At 38.6% G+C, this 20,035-nt stretch overlaps 1 protein-coding gene across 8 annotated transcripts in view; it reads right to left on the bottom strand.

The window, feature by feature from the left end:
- The window catches only part of SCAPER (S-phase cyclin A associated protein in the ER), a 509,648-nt gene that overhangs the window by 443,949 nt on the left and 45,664 nt on the right, over positions 1-20,035 (bottom strand). For all 8 annotated transcript variants that reach the window (XM_081230140.1, XM_081230147.1, XM_081230145.1 and 5 more), the window contains exon 2: positions 19,928-19,994. In XM_081230140.1, the coding sequence (XP_081086266.1) occupies positions 19,928-19,933 (6 nt within the window). In that variant the 5' untranslated portion in view covers positions 19,934-19,994. The remainder of the gene's footprint in view (positions 1-19,927; positions 19,995-20,035) is intronic.

Genomic DNA, 20,035 nt, shown 5'->3' with positions numbered 1-20,035 from the left:
CACTACACCCTAGGGCAGGGGTCCACGAACTTCCTCTACAATGGGCCAGACAATAAACAAATTTTATTTTAGGCTTTGCAGGCCATACAGTCTCTATGACAACTACTCAATCACGCCATTTTGTGTGACAGCAGCCATACACAACATGTAAACAAATGGGAGTGGCTCTGTGGGAAATATATATTACTGTTCATTTTGAAATAAATTCAAATTACAGAAAAGTTACAAATGAGCACAAAGAATCCTCAAAATATCCTCATACATTCTTTTTCCTAAAACTTCTGAGAATAAACTGCAATCATATCTTTTGCCCTTAAGTACTCCAATGTGTATTTCATATATCCAAAGACACTCCCACATATAAATATACTACAACTATCAAATCAGGAAATTATCATTGATCCAAATAATTATCTAAATTAGAGTAATGATTTAAATTTCACCAACTGTTCCACTGATGTCTTTGATAGTATAAAGTTGACAACAGAGAGAGGGGGAAGATGGAGGAAGAGTAAGACGCGGAGATCACCTTCCTCCCCACAGATACATCAGAAATACATCTACACGTGGAGCAGCTCCTACAGAACACCCACTGAACGCTGGCAGAAGACCTCAGACCTCCCAAAAGGCAAGAAACTCCCCACGTACCTGGGTAGGGCAAAAAAAAAAGAATAAACAGAGACAAAAGAATAGGGAGGGGACCTGCACCAGTGGGAGGGAGCTGTGAAGGAGGAAAGGTTTCCACACACTAGGAAGCCCCTTCACGGGCGGAGACTGCAGGTGGCAGAGGGGGGAAGCTTCGGAGCCATGGAGGAGAGCGCAGCAATAGGGGTGCAGTGAGCAAAGCGGAGAGATTCCCGCACAGAGGATCGGTGCCGACCAGCACTCACCAGCCCGAGAGGCTTGTCTGCTCACCCGCTGGGGCGGGCGGGGACAGGGAGCTGAGGCTTGGGCTTCCCTCGGATCGCATGGAGAGGACTGGCGGCGTGAACACAGCCTGAAGGGGTTAGTGCACCACAGCTAGCTGGGAGGGAGTCCAGGGAAAAGTCTGTACCTGCTGAAGAGGCAAGAGACTATTTCTTCCCTCTTTGTTTTCTGGTGCCGCGGGAGAGGGGATTAACAGCGCTGCTTAAAGGAGCTCCAGAGACGGGCTATCAGCGCGGACGAACCGCGGCTATCAGCACTATCAGCGCGGACCCCAGAGATGGGCATGAAACGCTAAGGCTGCTGCTGCCGCCACCAAAAAGCCTGTGTGCAACCACACATCACTATCCATACTTCCCCTCCCGGGAGCCTGTGCAGCCCGCCATTGCCAGGGTCCCGTGATCCAAGGACAACTTCCCCGGGAGAACGCATGGCACGCCTCAGGCTGCGGCAACGTCCCGACGGCCTCTGCCGCCGCAAGCTCGCCCCCACACTTCATGACCCTCCCTCCCCCCGGCCTGAGTGAGCCAGAGCCCCAAATCAGCTGCTCCTTTAACCCTGTCCTGTCTGAGCGAAGAACAGACACCCTCCAGCGACCTACACGCAGAGGCGGGGCCAAATCCAAAGCTGAGCCCCGGGAGCTATGCGAACAAAGAAGAGAAAGGGACATCTCTCCCAGCAGCCTCAGGAGCAGCAGATTAAATCTCCACAATCAACGTGATGCATCTGTGGAATACGTGAATAGACAATGAATCATCCCAAATTGAGGAGGTGGACTTTGAGAGCAAGATTTATTATTTTTTCCCCTTTTCCTTTTTGTGAGTGTGTACGTGTATGCTTCTGTGTGAGATTTTGTCTGTATAGCTTTGCTTTCACCATTTGTCCTAGGGTTCTGTCCGTCGGTTTTTGTTTTCTTTTTATTTAAAAAAATTTTTTTTCTTAACAATTATTTTTTATTTTAATAACTTTATTTTATCCTCTTTCTTTCTTTCTTTCTTTCTACTTTTTCTCCCTTTTATTCTCAGCCGTGTGGATAAAAGGCTCTTGGTGCTGCAGCCAGGAGTCAGTGCTGTGCCTCTGAGGTGGGAGAGCCAACTTCAGGTCCACAAGAGACCTCCCAGCTCCACGTAATACCAAATGGCGAAAATCTCCCAGAGATCTCCATCTCAACACCAACACCCAGCTTCACTCAATGACGAGCAGGCTACAGTGCTGGGCACCCTATGCCAAACAACTAGCAAGACAGGAACACAACCCCATCCATTAGCAGAGAGGCTGCCTAAGATCATAATAAGGCCAAAGACACCCCAAAACACACCACCAGACGTGGACCTGCCCACCAGAAAGACAAGATCCAGCCTCATCCACCAGAACACAGGCACTAGTCCCCTCCACCAGGAAGCCTACACAACCCACTGAACCAACCTTAGCCACTGGGGACAGACACAAAAAACAATGGGAACTACAAACCTGCAGCCTACAAAAAGGAGACACAAAACACAGTAAGATAAGCTAAATGAGAAGACAGAAAAACACACAGCAGATGAAGGAGCAAGATAAAAAACCACCAGACCTAACAAATGAAGAGGAAATAAGCAGTCTACCTGAAAAAGAATTCAGAATACTAATAGTAAAGATGATCCAAAATCTTGGAAATAGAATAGACAAAATGCAAAAAACATTTAACAAGGACCTAGAACAACTACAGAGGAAACAAGCAACTATGAACAACACAATAAATGAAATTAAAAATACTCTACAAGGGATCAATACCAGAATAACTGAGGCAGCAGAACAGATAAGTGACCTGGAAGATAAAATAGTGGAAATAACTCCTGCAGAGCAGAAAAAAGAATGAAAAGAACTGAGGACAGCCTCAGAGACCTCCGGGACAACATTAAACGCACCAACATTCGAATTATAGGGATCCCAGAAGAGGAAGAGAAAAAGAAAGGGACTGAGAAAATATTTGAAGAGATTATAGTTGAAAACTTCCTTAATATGGGAAAGGAAATAGTTAATCAAGTCCAGGAAGCACAGACAGTCCCATACAGGATAAATCCAAAGAGAAACTCGCATTGACACATATTAATCAAACTATCAAAAATTAAATACAAAGAAAACATACTAAAAGCAGCAAGGGAAAAACAACAAATAATACACAGGGGAATCCCCATAAGGTTAACAGCTGGTCTTTCAGCAAAAACTCTGCAAGCCAGAAGGAACTGGCAGGACATATTTAAAGTGATGAAGGAGAAAAACCTGCAACCAACATGACTCTACCCAGCAAGGATCTCATTCAAATTTAATGGAGAAATTAAAACCTTTACAGACAAGCAAAAGCTGAGAGAGTTCAGCACCACCAAACCAGCTTTACAACAAATGCTAAAGGAACTTCTGTAGGAAAGAAACACAACAGAAGGAAAAGACCTACAATAACAAACACAAACCAATTAAGAAAATGGGAATAGGAACATACATATCGATAATTACCTTAAATGTAAATGGATTAAATACTCCCACCAAAAGACACAGACTGGCTGAATGGATACAAAAACAAGACCCATATATATGCTGTCTACAAGAGACCCACTTCAGACCTAGGGTCACATACAGACTGAAAGTGAGGGGATGGAAAAAGATATTCCATGCAAATGGAAATCAAAAGAAAGCTGGAGTAGCAATTCCCATATCACACAAAAGACAATTTAACATGAAGACTATTACAAGAGACAAAGAAGGACACTACATAATGATCAAGGGATCAATCCAAGAAGAAGATATACTAATTGTAAAGATTTATGCACCCAACATAGGAGCACCTCAATACATAAGGCAAATACTAACAGCCATAAAAGGGGAAATCGACAGTAACACAATCATAGAACAGGACTTTTACACCCCAATTTCACCAAGGACAGATCATCCAAAATGAAAATAAAAAAGGAAACACAAGCTTTAAATGATACATTAAACAAGATGGACTTAATTGATATTTATAGGACATTCCATCAAGAAACAACAGAATAGACATTTTTCTCAAGTGCTCATGGAACATTCTCCAGGATAGATCATATCTTGGGTCACAAATCAAGCCTTGGTAAATTTAAGAAAATTGAATTTGAATCAAGGATCTTTTCCGACCACAATGCTATGAGACTAGATATCAATTACAGGAAAAGATCTGTAAAAAATACAAACACATGGAGGCTAAACAATACACTACTTAATAATGAAATGATCACTGAAGAAATCAAAGAGGAAATTTAAAAATACCTAGAAACAAATGACAATGGTGACACGATGACCTATGGGATGCAACAAAAACAGTTCTAAGAGGGACGTTTATAGCAATAAAATCCAATACAATACAATTAAGAAACAGGAAACATCTCAAATAAACAACCTAACCTTGCACCTAAAGCTATTAGACAAAGAAGAACACAAAACCCCCAAAGTTAGCAGAAGGAAAGAAATCATAAAAATCAGATAAGAAATAAATGAAAAAGAAATGAAAGAAACGATAGCAAAGATCAATAAAACTAAAAGCTGGTTCTTTGAGAAGATAAACAAAATTGATAAACAATTAGCCAGACTCATCAAGAAAAAAAGGGAGAAGACTCAAACCAACAGCATTAGAAATGAAAAAGGAGAAGTAACAACTGACACTGCAGAAATACGAAAGATCGTGACAGATTACTACAAGCAACTCTATGCCAATGAAATGGACAACCTGGAAGAAATAGACAAATCCTTAGAAATGCACAATCTGCCAAGACTGAATCAGGAAGAAATAGAAAATATGAACAGACCAATCACAAGCACTGAAATTGAAACTGTGGTTAAAAATCTTCCAACAAACAAAAGCACAGGAACACATGGCTTCACAGGCGAATTCTATCAAACATTTAGAGAAGAGCTAACACCTATCCTTCTCAAACTCTTCCAAAATATAACAGAGAGAGGAACACTCTCAAACTCATTCTACGAGGCCACCATCACCCTGATACCAAAACCAGACAAGGATGTCACAAAGAAAGAAAACTACAGGCCAATATCACTGATGAACATAGATGCAAAAATCCTCAGCAAAATACTAGCAAACAGAATCCAACAGCACATTAAAAGGATCATACACCATGATCAAGTGGGGTTTATTCCAGGAATGCAAGGATTCTTCAATATATGCAAATCAATCAACGTGATAAACCATAATAACAAATTGAAGGAGAAAAACCACATGATCATCTCAATAGATGCAGAGAAAGCTTTCAACAAAATTCAACACCCATTTATGATAAAAACCCTGGAGAAAGTAGGCATAGAGGGGACTTTCTTCAACATAATAAAGGCCATATATGACAAACCCACAGCCAACATCATCCTCAATGGTGAAAAACTGAAACCATTTCCACTAAGATCAGGAACAAGACAAGGCTGTCCACTCTCACCACTCTTATTCAACATAGTTTTGGAACTTTTAGCCACAGCAATCAGAGAAGAAAAGGAAATAAAAGGAATCCAAATCAGAAAAGAAGAAGTAAAGCTGTCACTGTTTGCAGATGACATGATACTATACATAGAGAATCCTAAAGATGCTACCAGAAAACTACTAGAGCTAATCAATGAATTTGGTAAAGTAGCAGGATACAAAATTAATGCACAGAAATCTCTGGCATTGTTATACACTAATGACGAAAAATCTAAAAGTGAAATTAAGAAAACACTTCCATTTACCACTGCAACAAAAAGAACAAAATATCTAGGAATAAACCTACCTAAGGAGACAAAAGACCTCTATACAGAAAATTAGAAGACACTGATGAAAGAAATTAAAGATGATACAAATAGATGGAGAGATATATCATGTTCTTGGATTGGAAGAATCAACATTGTGAAAATGACTCTACTACCCAGAGCAATCTACAGATTCAATGCAATCCCTATCAAACTACCACTGGCATTTTTCACAGAACTAGAATAAAAAATTTCACAATTTGTATGGAAACACCAAAGACCCCGAATAGCCAAAGCAATCTTGAGAACGAAAAATGGAGCTGGAGGAATCAGGCTCCCTGACTTCAGACTATACTACAAAGCTACAATAATCAAGACAGTACCTTACTGGCACAAAAACAGAAATATAGATCAATGGAACAGGATAGAAAGCCCAAAGATAAAGCCACGCACATATGGTCACCTTATCTTTGATAAAGGAGGCAGGAATGTACAGTGGAGAAAGGACAGCCTCTTCAATAAGGGGTGCTGGGAAAACTGGACAGGTACATGTAAAAGTATGAGATTTGAACACTTCCTAACACCATACACAAAAATAAGCTCAAAATGGATTAAAGACCTAAATATAAGGCCAAAAACTATCAAACTCTTTTTTTTATTAGTTTCTGCTTTATAACAAAGTGAATCAGTCATACATATACATCTGTTCCCACATCCCTTCCCTCATGCATCTCCCTCCCTCCCACCCTCCCCATCCCACCCCTCCAGGCGGTCACAAAGCACCAAGCTGATCTCCCTGTGCTCTGCGGCTGCTTCCCTCTATCTATCTACCTTACGTTTGGTACTGTATATATGTCCATGCCTCTCTTTCGCTTTGTCACAGCTTAGCCTTCCCCCTCCCCATATCCTCAAGTCCATTCTCAAGTAGGTCTGTGTCTTTATTCCCGTTTTACCCCTAGGTTCTTCATGACATTTTTTTTTAAATTCCGTATATATGTGTTAGCATACGGTATTTGTCTTTCTCTTTCTGACTTACTTCACTCTGTATGACAGACTCTAGGTCTATCCACCTCATTACAAATAGCTCAGTTTCATTTCTTTTTATGGCTGAGTAATATTCCATTGTATATATGTGCCACATCTTCTTTATCCATTCATCCGATGATGGACACTTAGGTTACTTCCATGTCCTGGCTGCTGTAAATAGAGCTGCAATGAACATTTTGGTACATGTCTCTTTTTGAATTATGGTTTTCTCAGGGTATATGCCTAGTAGTGGGATTGCTGGGTCATATGGTAGTTCTATTTGTAGTTTTTTAAGGAACCTCCATACTGTTCTCCATATTGGCTGTACCAATTCACATTCCCACCAGCAGTGCAAGAGTGTTCCCTTTTCTCCACACCCTCTCCAGCATTTGTTGTTTCTAGATTTCTTGATGATGGCCATTCTGACTGGTGTGAGATGATATCTCATTGTAGTTTTGATTTGCATTTCTCTAAAAACTATCAAACTCTTGGAGGAAAACATAGGCAGAACACTCTGTGACATAAATCACAGCAAGATCCTTTTTGACACACCTCCTAGAGAAATGGAAATAAAAACAAAAATAAACAAATGGGACCTAATGAAACTTCAAAGCTTTTTCACAGCAAAGAAAACGATAAACAAGACCAAAAGACAACCCTTAGAATGGGAGAAAATATTTGCAAATGAAGCAACTGACAAAGGATTAATCTCCAAAATTTACAAGCAGCTCATGCAGCTCAATAACAAAAAAACAAACAACCCAATCCAAAAATGGGCAGAAGACCTAAACAGACATTTCTCCAAAGAAGATATACAGATTCCCAACAAACACATGAAAGAATGCTCAACATCATTAATTCATTAGAGAACTGCAAATCAAAAGTACAGTGAGATATCATCTCACACCAGTCAGAATGGCCATCAACAAAAAAATCTAGAAACAATAATTGCTGGAGAGGGTGTGGAGAAAAGGGAACACTCTTGCACTGCTGGTGGGAATGTGAATTGGTACAGCCACTATGGAGAACAGTATGGAGGTTCCTTAAAAAACTAAAAATAGAACTACTATATGACTCAGCAATCCCACTACTGGGCATATACCCTGAGAAAATCATAATTCAAAAAGAGTCATGTACCAAAATGTTCATTGCAGCTCTATTTACAATAGCCAGGACATGGAAGCAACCTAAGTGTCCATCATCGGATGAATGGATAAAGAAGATGTGGCACATATATACAATGGAATACTACTCAGCCATAAAAAGAAACGAAACTGAGTTATTTGTAGTGAGGTGGATGGACCTAGAGTCTGTCAGACAGAGTAAAGTAAGTCAGAAAGAGAAAGACAAATACTGTATACTAACACATATATATGGAATCTAAGGAAAAAAAACAATGTCATGAAGAACCTAAGATGGGAATAAAGACACAGACCTACTAGAGAATGGACTGGAGGCTATGGGGAGGGGGAAGGGTAAGCTGTGACAAATTGAGAGAGTTGCATGGACATATATACACTACCAAACGTAAAATAGATAGCTAGTGGGAAGCAGCCGCATAGCACAGGGAGATCAGCTCAGTGCTTTGTGACCACCTAGAGGGGTGGGATAGGGAGGGTGGGAGGAGGGAGATGCAAGAGGGAAGAGATATGGGAATATATGTCTATGTATAACTGATTCACTTTGTTATAAAGCAGAAACTTACACACCATTGTAAAGCAATTATACTCCAATAGATATTTTTAAAATATAAATAAATAAATAAAGTTGACAACAGATATAAGCTCAATTATTCCAGAAGCTCTACAAACTCCGAGCATGATAAATATAAATACAAAGAACACCATGCCTAAACGAACCACAGAAAAACTGATGATAGACTGAAACATAGAGAAAAACTTAAAAGCATACAGAGGAGGGAAAAACAGCTCACCTTTAAAGAAGCAATAGTACAGTAAGACTGACAGCTTTGAATTGTCCCGGAAGTGATAAAATTAATAATTTATAATAAATAAATCAATAATTTATTACTACCTATTCAGTAGAATAGTAGGGTCAAAACCTTGACTCAAGAGAGTTCAAGAGAATGTTGAGTGAGAAAATGGAGACAGTAAGTATAAATAACTTTTTTTGATTTTTGCAATACAGGCGAAAGAGAAAGAAGAAAGCAAAAACGAACAGAGAAGGTTTTTAAGATGGGTGATAGTATGTTTTTATGCTGATGCGAATGATCCACAGAAAGTGAAATTGCATATGCAGGGAAACAGGGAATAACCAAAGAAGCTAAAGCTGCAAGTGACAGGAAGTGAATTTCGTGTACACGAATGAACCAACCAGCTCAAACTATTAGAAAAACAAAGACTGCTCTCTTCCACTCTAATACTCTGTGCTATGAAGTTAACCCAAATTTCCCTCTCCGAAACTTGACTTTATATATATATATATATATATATTTTTTTTTTTTTTTTGCGGTACGCGGACCTCTCACTGTTGTGGCCTCTCCCGTTGCGGAGCACAGGCTCCGGATGCGCAGGCTCAGCGGCCATGGCTCACGGGCCTAGCCGCTCTGCGGCATGTGGGATCTTCCCGGACCAGGGCACGAACCAGTGTCCCCTGCATCAGCAGGCAGACTCTCAACCACTGCGGCACCAGGGAAGCCCCGACTTTTTATGTTTTAAAAATAAATATCTGCCTCCACATTCCTTCATTCCTCTGACCTTACCCTGGATATCCACATGGCATCTACTTACCTGACTCATAAGCTTTCACTGAGACTCATTAGTCCATGACCAATGTTCCAGCTCCATTCTGTGTAAAATACTTGAATGATCTCTTTTCTATTCCCATACTTTCCAATCAGTATAACATCATAAAATCTCCTTTTGCTTAAAGACATCTCCCAATGATTATATAACTTAGTTTGGCATCTATCATTTAGGTTACCTAAGCATTGTTTTAACCAAAAAGTATAACTATTCCTTTCAGGCCAGATGAATACATTTAAATAGGTGGTCTACTTTTCATCTCTTGTTCAGATAATTCTCTTACACAATCACAGAAAATTATACAGGTAGATACACATACATACATATATATATATATATATATATATATATATATCAGATCATAAAATCCACTATTCTTTACTTTATAACTCAAGAGTCTTCATAAAGTAATGAGTTTCTCGGAACTAAAATGGCCACAGGATAGCAACGCTGTAGTACTGCTAGACCAGAAAATTGGAAATCTAATATTGTCTTCTTCTATAAACATTTCAGTTCTACCACAAATTTTGTAGTTAGTTCTTTTATACTTAGTACACATACACACATTCAAAGAAAAAGCCACCAGCTCAAGACTGTCTTCATTCTTAATTCCAATACTTCATAAGGAAAAACATTATAACACTCATCTTGCAACACATGACTGAAAACCATTTTTCAGTTTAAAGCGCAAGTGCCTTCTGCAGTATATACTGAATGGATTCTTTTCAGTAAAAACTCATATATTCTAATCAATTTTAAAAATCCTATTCTTATAAAAATGTCAGTAGTAACCTAATGCAATTTTAAACATTTTAATTAAAGCATCAGGGTTTGAAATGCAATAAATGGGTCTGAGATACTTCATAACATTATAGATATCTATTTCAAACAGTATTTTCACACAGGTTCTTTTCTTCCAAGAGACTTAAACAAAATATATGTATTTTCATCCAAAGTCACAGTGTGCCACCTAGTGCCATAGGGAGATTTTACAGAGGCTTGTTCTAAAACTAAATGTTTCACCCAATCCAAAAATGGGCAGAGGACCTAAACAGACATTTCTCCAAAGAAGATATACAGATTGCCAACAAACACATGAAAGAATGCTCAACATCATTAATCATTAGAGAAAGGCAAATCAAAACTACAGTGAGATATCTCACACGGGTCAGAATGGCCATCATCAAAAAATCTACAAACAATAAATGCTGGAGAGGGTGTGGAGAAAAGGGAACACTCTTGCACTGTTGGTGGGAATGTAAACTGATACAGCCACTATGGAGAACAGTATGGAGGTTCCTTAAAAAACTAAAAATAGAACTACCATACGACCCAACAATCCCACTACTGGGCATATACCCTGAGAAAACCATAATTCAAAAAGAGTCATGTACCAAAATGTTCATTGCAGCTCTATTTACAATAGCCAGGACATGGAAGCAACCTAAGTGTCCATCATCTGATTAATGGATAAAGAAGATGTGGCACATATATAAAATGGAATATTACTCAGCCATAAAAAGGAACGAAACTGAGTTATTTGTAGTGAGGTGGATGGACCTAGAGTCTGTCATACAGAGTGAAGTAAGTCAGAAAGAGAAAAACAAATACCATATACTAACACATATATATGGAATCTAAAAAAAAAATGAAAATGGTCAGAAGAACCTAGGGGCAAGATGGGAAAAAAGATGCAGACCTACTAGGGAATGGACTTGAGGATATGGGGAGGGGGAAGGGTAAGCTGGGACAAAGTGAGAGAGTGGCATAATCTGGGACAAAGTGACAGAGTGTCATGGACATAAATACACTGCCAAACGTAAAACAGATAGCTAGTGGGAAGCAGCCGCATAGCACAGACAAATCAGCTCAGTGCTTTGTGACCACCTAGAGGGGTGGGATAGGGAGGGTGGGAGGGAGCAAGATGCAAGAGGAAATATATGGTGACATATGTATATGTATAACTGATTCACTTTGTTATAAAACAGAAACTGACACACCATTGTAAAGCAATTATACTCTAATAAAGATGTTTTTTTAAAAAAAACTAAATGTTTCAATAAAAAGCATACACATCAGCCTTAAAGTTTTTATGTTTGACTCTTCAGTATATAATCTAAGAAAGCAAGTGTTCAGAATGTTTACCAAGAAACATACATACCTCTTAGCAAGGCTCATCAAGCAAAAGAAAAAAGAAGGCAAAAATAACCAATATCAAGAATAAAAAAGGAACATCACTACAGATTCTAGAATCTCCAGAAGGCAAAAACATAAAAGGATGTTATAAATAGTATCAATAACTTGAAAATTTTGATGAAATGCACAAAAATCCTTGAAAAACACAACCAAACTTGGCATAAAAGGAAACGGGAAGACCTGAGTATTTATTAAAGAAATTTTTTAATTTTAAATATTAAAGAAATATTTACTGAAGAAATTCCACAAAAGACAATCCAGGCTCAGATAGGTTTCACTGATGAATTCTCTTAATCACTGAAGGAAAAATTGCACTAAATTCTTCCAGAGAATATAAAAGAAGGACCAAATCTCAACTCATAGAGTCCCACATGACCCATTTAGGATAGCAGAACCTAAGAGGACAAGAGAAGTAAACTGCCAGTTCAAATTCTTTCAAAACTAACAATGTGAAAATTACATATACATCCATACACACACACACACACTTGCAAACTGAATCCAGGTAAAACATCACAATGAAGTTGATTTTATTTCAGGAAGCAAGGTTGATTTAACATTTTAAAATCAATGAATGTAATTCGCCATATTAACAAAATAAAGGAGAAAAGTTTGATGCTCACTTCAACAGATGAAAAAAGCATGCGATAAAACTGGACAACCATCCATGATAAAAATTCTTCACAAACTATAGCAAACAGCGTATTTAATGATAAAATCTTGAAAGAGACAAGGATGCCTACCATCACCACTTCCATTAATCATTGTACTGAAGTTCCTAGCCCATGTAATAAGGTGAGAAAAAGAATGAGAGGGAAAATATAAGGTGAACCTGGAACAGCTTGTTACACTAGAAAGTATAGAAGGACTCAAAGAATAATAGGAGCATATGAAAAGACACAAGAGCCAGTTTGAAGGAGCTTCCACCAGCTAAATCAGGGACGATCTGACCATCAAAATAAATGGTAGTAATAGATTATAACAGTAAAAAAATCCAGGAAGCCTGAAAGGCAGACAGGCACACAGATAATTGGGAAGAAAACAAATATTTATTATCTACTTTAATATTTATTATCATCAGTGGATGCTAAAACTAATGGGTGACAGTTTGATGAGTTGCAGGGTATTTACATAGCATCAAAGTATCTCTTGACAAATTAATTTCAAAAGAGAAAGCAAACTTTAAATAGCAGAACCTGACAATACCCTATATTACCAAGTGATCAGAGTCAACATGACCAATAGCAGGACAAACTGACATCATATCCTTCATGATGTGATATACTGACAAGGATACATCATCATTCATGTGATATTCTGCCAAAAATACAAAATCTGACTCTAATAATAAGGAAACATGACCCGAATCGAGTGACATTCTTCAAAATAACTGTCCTGTACTCTTCGAAAATGGCAAAGTCAAAAGAGGCAAAGAAAGTCTGAGGAATTATTCCAGGTTAAAGGAGACCAAAGAGACATGATAAGTAAATGGATCAAGAAAAAAAAATAGCTATAAGAGATATTATTGAGATAATGACAAACTTTGACTACATTGTGGCTTATATAATAGTATTATATGAATGTTAAATTTCTAGATTTTGATAATTGAATTGTGGTCATGTAAGAGAATGTCCTTGTTCTTAGGAAACATACACTGAATATTTAAGGATAAAGGAGTATGCTAGCTTCAAATTGAGGCAGGAGATACATGGGCCCCAGGCTGAGCAGCTGAAATCTGTCCCCTGTGGACAGATACTCCAAGAGAAAGATAATGGCAGGAGCAAGGAGGAGCTGAGTCTTGCTTGGATAAAAGATAAAGAGACCACATATTTCTCATTTTTGAGGACTAGGAGACCTCTCCAACTACACGTGTGCAGAAAGGCTCCTCTGGGGTCAAAAGGGGAGGGGGCGCCACCCCATAACAGGTGGTGTCAACCTCCCCAGAGGCCTCTACACTGGAATCCATCTTGGCAAAAAGATGCACACACATTTCAGGGTGGGCCCTAGGACAGGTCCCCTGTGGGAAAGAAATGAGATAATTGGCCAAAGGTAAACAAAAACCCAGAAGAAGTGCCCTATGTAAGTGATTTGAATCACCTCTCTGGTGCACTCCTCCTCATTAGGGAGGACACCCACACCCTTTCTCTTCAGGTGTGTATCTCTGCCTTGCTTCTGTCTTAAATAAATAAACTGTTTCTCTGTGTGCTCTCCCACTTGTGCTGTGTCTCTAATAATAAACTTTGTACCAGTTTTTACAGTTTTTGCCTCCTTGAGAAATTTATTTTTCAGTGAGGGGCAAGAGCCAGGGCAACTTTGCTTCTAGCCTCTAGCCCCTGGTGGTCAAGTGACTAGGATTCCTGGTTTTCACCCAGGCTACCCAGGTTCACTTTCTGAGCAGGGAACTAGGATCTCTCTTCAGGACCACCCACTGCTGTCTCCTCGAGATCCAAATATTTTCAAATGGTTCATGGAAGAGTAATATATTTATGTACATAACATGCATACACTATATGTTTGTGCAAATATATGTGTGTGCAAATACATGTACATGTCTATAGGTATATATGTATATGTGTTTGTATGTTTACGTGATCTTTTTTTTCTGGCCGTGCCGCATAGCATGTGGGATCCTACTTCCCCAACCAGGGATCGATCCTAGGGCCCCTGCAGTGGAAGTGCAGAGTCCTAACCACTGGACCACCAGGGAACTCCCTATGTGTAATTTTAGATACACATATTGTGTATATATACATTTATACACATCTGTATGTTTTATATACACACACATACATATAGAAAAAGAGAAAGAGAGAATATGAGAAAAGAAACAAAATTAGCAATTGGTAAAGTTAGTGAAAGAATATATGAGAATTCCTTGTACTCTTCTTGCAACCTTTCTTAAATTTGAAATTATAGCAAAATAAAAGGTGCTAAAAATAATGACAATAAAGGATGATATTTTCATGAACTTCAGGTAAAGAAAAAAGTCTTAATCGGGACACAAAAAGCACTAATCTAATCATAAAGGAAAAAACTAATAACCTGAACTTCACTGAAATTAAGAACAGCTTCTACTAAAAAGACAACATTAAAAGAATGAAAAAGCAAGCCACAAAGAAGATATATGCATAAAAGAAACAAAGGTCTTGTACCCAGGATAGATAGAGAACTCCTTAAATCAATTAGAAAAAGAAAGACAACCCAACAGGAAAATGAAACTTGAGTAGGCACTTCACAAAAGATACATAAATAACCAATTACCATACAAAAAGGTACTCAAAAGCAGGCACTGGAAATAATAAATTTTTTTTTAAATAAATGACTATACTGTATGGTGGTGAGGAGTTGGGGCAACTGCTTACACTGCTGACAGGAAGCTAAACTGGTACAACCACTTTGGGAATCTGGCATTTCCAGCCTCTGATTATCTCTCTAGCCTCATCTTCCATTACTCTTTTCTCTTCTATTTTTTTTTTTTTTGATAAATTGAGTCTCAGAAATTTTATTTCATTTATTTATTTTTTTAATTTTATTTTTGGCTGCATCGGGTCTTTGTTGCTGCGCATGGGCTTTCTCTACTTGTGGCAAGCGGGGGTTGCTCTTTGTTGAGATGCACAGGCTTCTCATTGACTTGTTGCACAGCATGGACTCTAGGTGCGTGGGCTTCAGTAGTTGCAGCACACGGTGCTCAGTAGTTGTGGAACATGGGCCCTACGGCACACGGACTTCAGTAGTTGTGGAGCACGGGCTCAGCAGCTGTGGCTCACAGGCTCTACAGTGCAGGCTCAGTAGTTGTGGTGGATTCTTAACCACTGTGCCACCAGGGAAGTCCCTCCATTACTCTTCTTGTCTGTCATGCTCCAACCCCACTGACTTCTATTCAGTTCCCTATAGCTACCAAGCTCCCTCCTAATTCAAGGCATTTATATAGAATTCTCCCTGCTATTTAGAATGTTCTGCCACTCTACAATGTACATTTATTGGCTTCCTCCCCAGTATTCACTCCCTACATCTTTCCTAATAGTTCAGTTTTGTTGGGGTCTCATGTGGTTCTAGAGAAGTAGACTTCATCCCTAAGTCCAAGCAACCCATGACCTTGCCTAAGCCCATCAGCATATTCCACTCCTCCAGGCATAACAAGTGATTCTGGTGTAAGCATGTAACGTAAGGTAATCAATACACAGTGGACTTCAGATCTTCTCCTGAAATATTGGAGAAAAGACTCATTTTCCTACTGGCCATACATGAGGAAATACAAAGTTCTGAAAACTATCGCTAACCAACTGGGGGCCTTAAAGGGAGAAAACCTTAAGATTATGGCAACAAAACAGAAGGCAGAACCAAGGGAAGAAAAGCAATCAAATCCTTGGTGAAACTGTTGAGCCAAAAGATCAAGTCTTATCTCTACTTGCTACTGAAAGCATCCTAACTAAGACAGTGTTCCTCTTAGCCCAGCCAAGGCCTAACGATCTTTCAAGTCCCAACTTAATGGTACTTTCTCAGAATGAGGTATCTTCAACTCCCAGACTTGGCCAGGACCCCTTTTATATACTCGAATCAACTTGTACACCTTTGTAGCACATCTCACAATTAAATTTTAAATTACATAATTATGTGTTTACCATCTATGCTCCCCATTAGACTGTAAGTTCTGGAGGATGGGATTTTGTTCATCACTCTAGCTAGTGTGTGCTAGCACAGTGCCCAGCACATAATTATATCATGAATGATGAATAATTGGAATGATAAAGAAATCATCATAGACAGCTAGTGGGAAGCAGCCACACAGCACAGGGAGATCAGCTCGGTGCTTTGTGACCGCCTAGAGGGGTGGGATAGGGAGGGCGGGAGGGAAGGAGACACAAGAGGGAAGAGATATGGGGACATATGTGTATGTATAACTGATTCACTTTGTTATAAAGCAGAAACTAACACACCACTGTAAAGCAATTATACTCCAATAAAGATGTTTAAAAAAAGAAATCATCAATAAATAATTGACAAAATAAATATATCATGAATAAATGAACAACATCATTGGGAAATAAGGTGTTCAACATAAATCCACAACTAAAGTTCTGCCCTGCTAAGCACAAATTCTTTTTGATTTTACCATTTTGGATGAAAATCTCTGAATCACAGTTCCCTGACTTCTGAAACAGAGGCTACTGAAGCAACTTCCTCTTTTCTTGAAAGTTTCAGGTTATCACTACAAACACCAACTTTTGTATGATATTGTAATATATAGCCTTCAGGTGCTATAGAAGGGCAGTGGATGACTGTCTTAAAATAAATGGACCCAGGTCAAAGTGTTTTTAGACTTTTTGGGCTCTTTACTTACTAATGATTTTGCAGAAAACAAAAACTTAATTCTTAATTATTTTGTCTTCTTCTCTATCAAGCTATCAGCTGTCAATTCTTATTTGTGAGAATTCTGGGAAATGTACTATTATGTTTCTGAATAAGAAACTCAAGAATTCTACAAGTACAGTGAATATATTTTCAGTGTGTGAATTATCTGTTATGGATGATCATAGGCATATTTCATTTACGTTCAGGGTTTTCGCCACATTCTTCAGAGTCACAATAAGCAGTACTTTACTATACCTTTCCCATTAAGCAGTTTAAAAACAACACAGATCAAAAGGAAATACTATGCAGCTGTAATAAGGAATGAAGATCTCTAATGATCTAGGATATATTGCTAAGTGGGGGAAAAAAGTATTAGAATATGAAATCTTTGGATTTGAGGAAGAGAATGATAAATATATATACATTATAAACATACTTATTTATATATTTTTTCTTCTTTTTGAAAATATAAGCAATAAAGGATAAACCAAAAACTAGTCAAAATGATTACCCATGAGACCCATTAGGATAGCTACTACCAAAAAAACAAAAAATAACAAGGATGTGAACAAACTGGAACCCTTGCTCACTACTGGTTGGAATGTAAAATGGTATAGCTGCTGTGGAAAACAGTATGGAGGTTCCTCAAAAAATCTGATATGATCCAGGAATTCTACTCTCAGTATATAGCAAAAAGAATTAAAACTAGGGTCTCAGAGAAATATTTATACATCCATGTTCACAGCAGCATTTTCACAATAGTTAAAATGTGGGAGCAACGCTGTCCATAGACAAATGAATGGATAAGCAGAATGTAGTATATACATAAAATGGAATATTATTCAGTCTTAAAAAGTAAATTCTGACATATGCTACTACCTTAGGATAGTATGCTAAGTGAAATAAACTAGTCACAAAAAGACAAATACTGTATGATTCCACTTATATGAGGTACCTAGAGTAGTCATAATCATAGAGAGAGAAAGTAAAATGGTGGCTGCCAGGGGCTGGGGGAGGAAAGAAATAGGGAGTTATTGTTTAATAGGTATAGAGTTTCAGTTTTGCAAGATGAAAAGAGTTCTGAAGATGGACAGTGGTGATGGTTGCACAACTATATGAATGTACTTAATACCACTGAACTGAACACTTAAAAATGGTCGAGGGGCTTCCCTGGTGGCACAGTGGTTAAGAATCGCCTGCCAATGCAGGGGACACGGGTGCGAGCTCTGGGCCAGGAAGATCCTACATGCCGCAGAGCAACTAAGCCCATGCACCACAACTACTGAGCCTGTGCTCTAGAGCCTGCAAGCCACAACTACTGAAGCCCACATGCCACAACTACTGAAGCCCATGTGCCTAGAGACTGTGCTCTGCAACAAGAGAAGCCACCACAATGAGAAGCCTGCGCACCACAACGCAGAGTAGCCCCTGCTCGCCGCAACTAGAGAAAGCCCACGAGCAGCAACGAAGACCCAACGCAGCCAAAATAAATAAATAAATTTTAAAAAATGAGTGAGATGGTAAATTTTGTGTATTTTACCACAATTTAAAACATGGAAAAGATTGCCCACGAAGGGAAGAAGAGAAAGAAGAAAAGTCATACTTCTCTAAATGAATACTGTTTAACAGGAATTTTGAACCATGTAAACATTGCATATAATATTAAAACAAAGTAAAATCAAAAAGAAAAAGAAATATCAAAACTCAAAAGGAGGTTGAAAACAGTGGAATAAGTTTTTCAGCATACTGAGAGAAAAATTAGTCAATCTAGACTTCTATACTCAGCAGACCATCTTTCAAAATTAGGGCAGGAAAAAAAAAGATACCTTAGACAAACAAAAACAGAGCTTATTAGGACTTAAAAGGCCCTCACTATAAGAATTTCTCAGAATGTTAAAGGCAGAAAGAAAACAATCCCAAATGACAGATTTAAAAAATTTAAAACTCAGAGCTTTTTTTATGTCTTTAAGATATAAAAGAAACTGGAGTGTGGAATGGGGCAGGATGAGACAGGAAAGGAGAATATAGGTAGAAACAGTCCTGCCTTTACACCCAAAAGAGGAGGCTCCTGCCCTGAGCCCTACACTTTAGGAGATTACACCTATCAAACACCAAAACATAAAAATATCAAAACCCAAAGATAATAAGTAACTAATTGAGGGTACAGGAATCAAGAGAGAGAGATTCACAAACTGAACTGAGACCTCCCCATCCTAAGAGAAGACAATGAAGAGAAGGAAGGAGGCAAAGCACAGCCTCTGTGCTGAGAAACCAAGGTAAAAACATCTAATTTTACTTAAGAATGGCCACCCCCAATCTCCCAAGGAGGTGTCTAGGCAGCCTGGATTCCCCCAGAAACTGCTTTCCCTCCTCCTCCTGGGTTTGAGTGGGATAGTTTAAGATACTTAGAACTGCCTTAAATCTTGAGTTAGAAAAGTAGAATATGGGGAAGGAGAACCCATATGCCCAGACTCTCTGGGGACTTTCACCACATCAGTCCCCATCTAAGATTCGGAGACCACCCTGGCCCAATTTCCACCCTGTCAACCCCAGGGAGTATATTGCTCCTTTAAGAGCTGGCTGGGCCCTGGGTCGGAAAGTAAGTCAGGCTGCTGACATAAACTGATTTATAACTTTTTAAGATTAAGACATATTGTTTAAAAAAAAAAAAGTTGACTTCCATTTCTATTCTTGCCCTAGGTCATACAAATGTTAGGAGTGAGAGTCTATGGCTCTCAAGTTGAACAGTACATTCACAGTCAGTTACTTTATTGCTGTGCTTTATAACAAATGTGTTCCATAGAGTGTCTTGAAGGTAACAAATATTACATCAAAAAAGAGAATGAATTAAAAACAGAAGGAAGGAAGGGAGGTAGAAGGAGGTTAAAAAAACTAAGGTTAATGCTTAAGGTAGCTTGATCACTTACCATCATTTTTTAATTCCCTTCTATGCCAAGAAGTTCATTTACCACACAAACCCATGGGGTGTGACTCCTATAATAAAAAATATATAGTACATACTCTTAGTCATAACA

The sequence above is a fragment of the Mesoplodon bidens genome, assembly GCF_964165515.1.
Source record: "Mesoplodon bidens genome assembly, chromosome: 3".
In the NCBI taxonomy this organism is placed as follows: domain Eukaryota; kingdom Metazoa; phylum Chordata; class Mammalia; order Artiodactyla; family Ziphiidae; genus Mesoplodon; species Mesoplodon bidens.
This window is presented reverse-complemented; position numbering and strand designations above follow the sequence as displayed.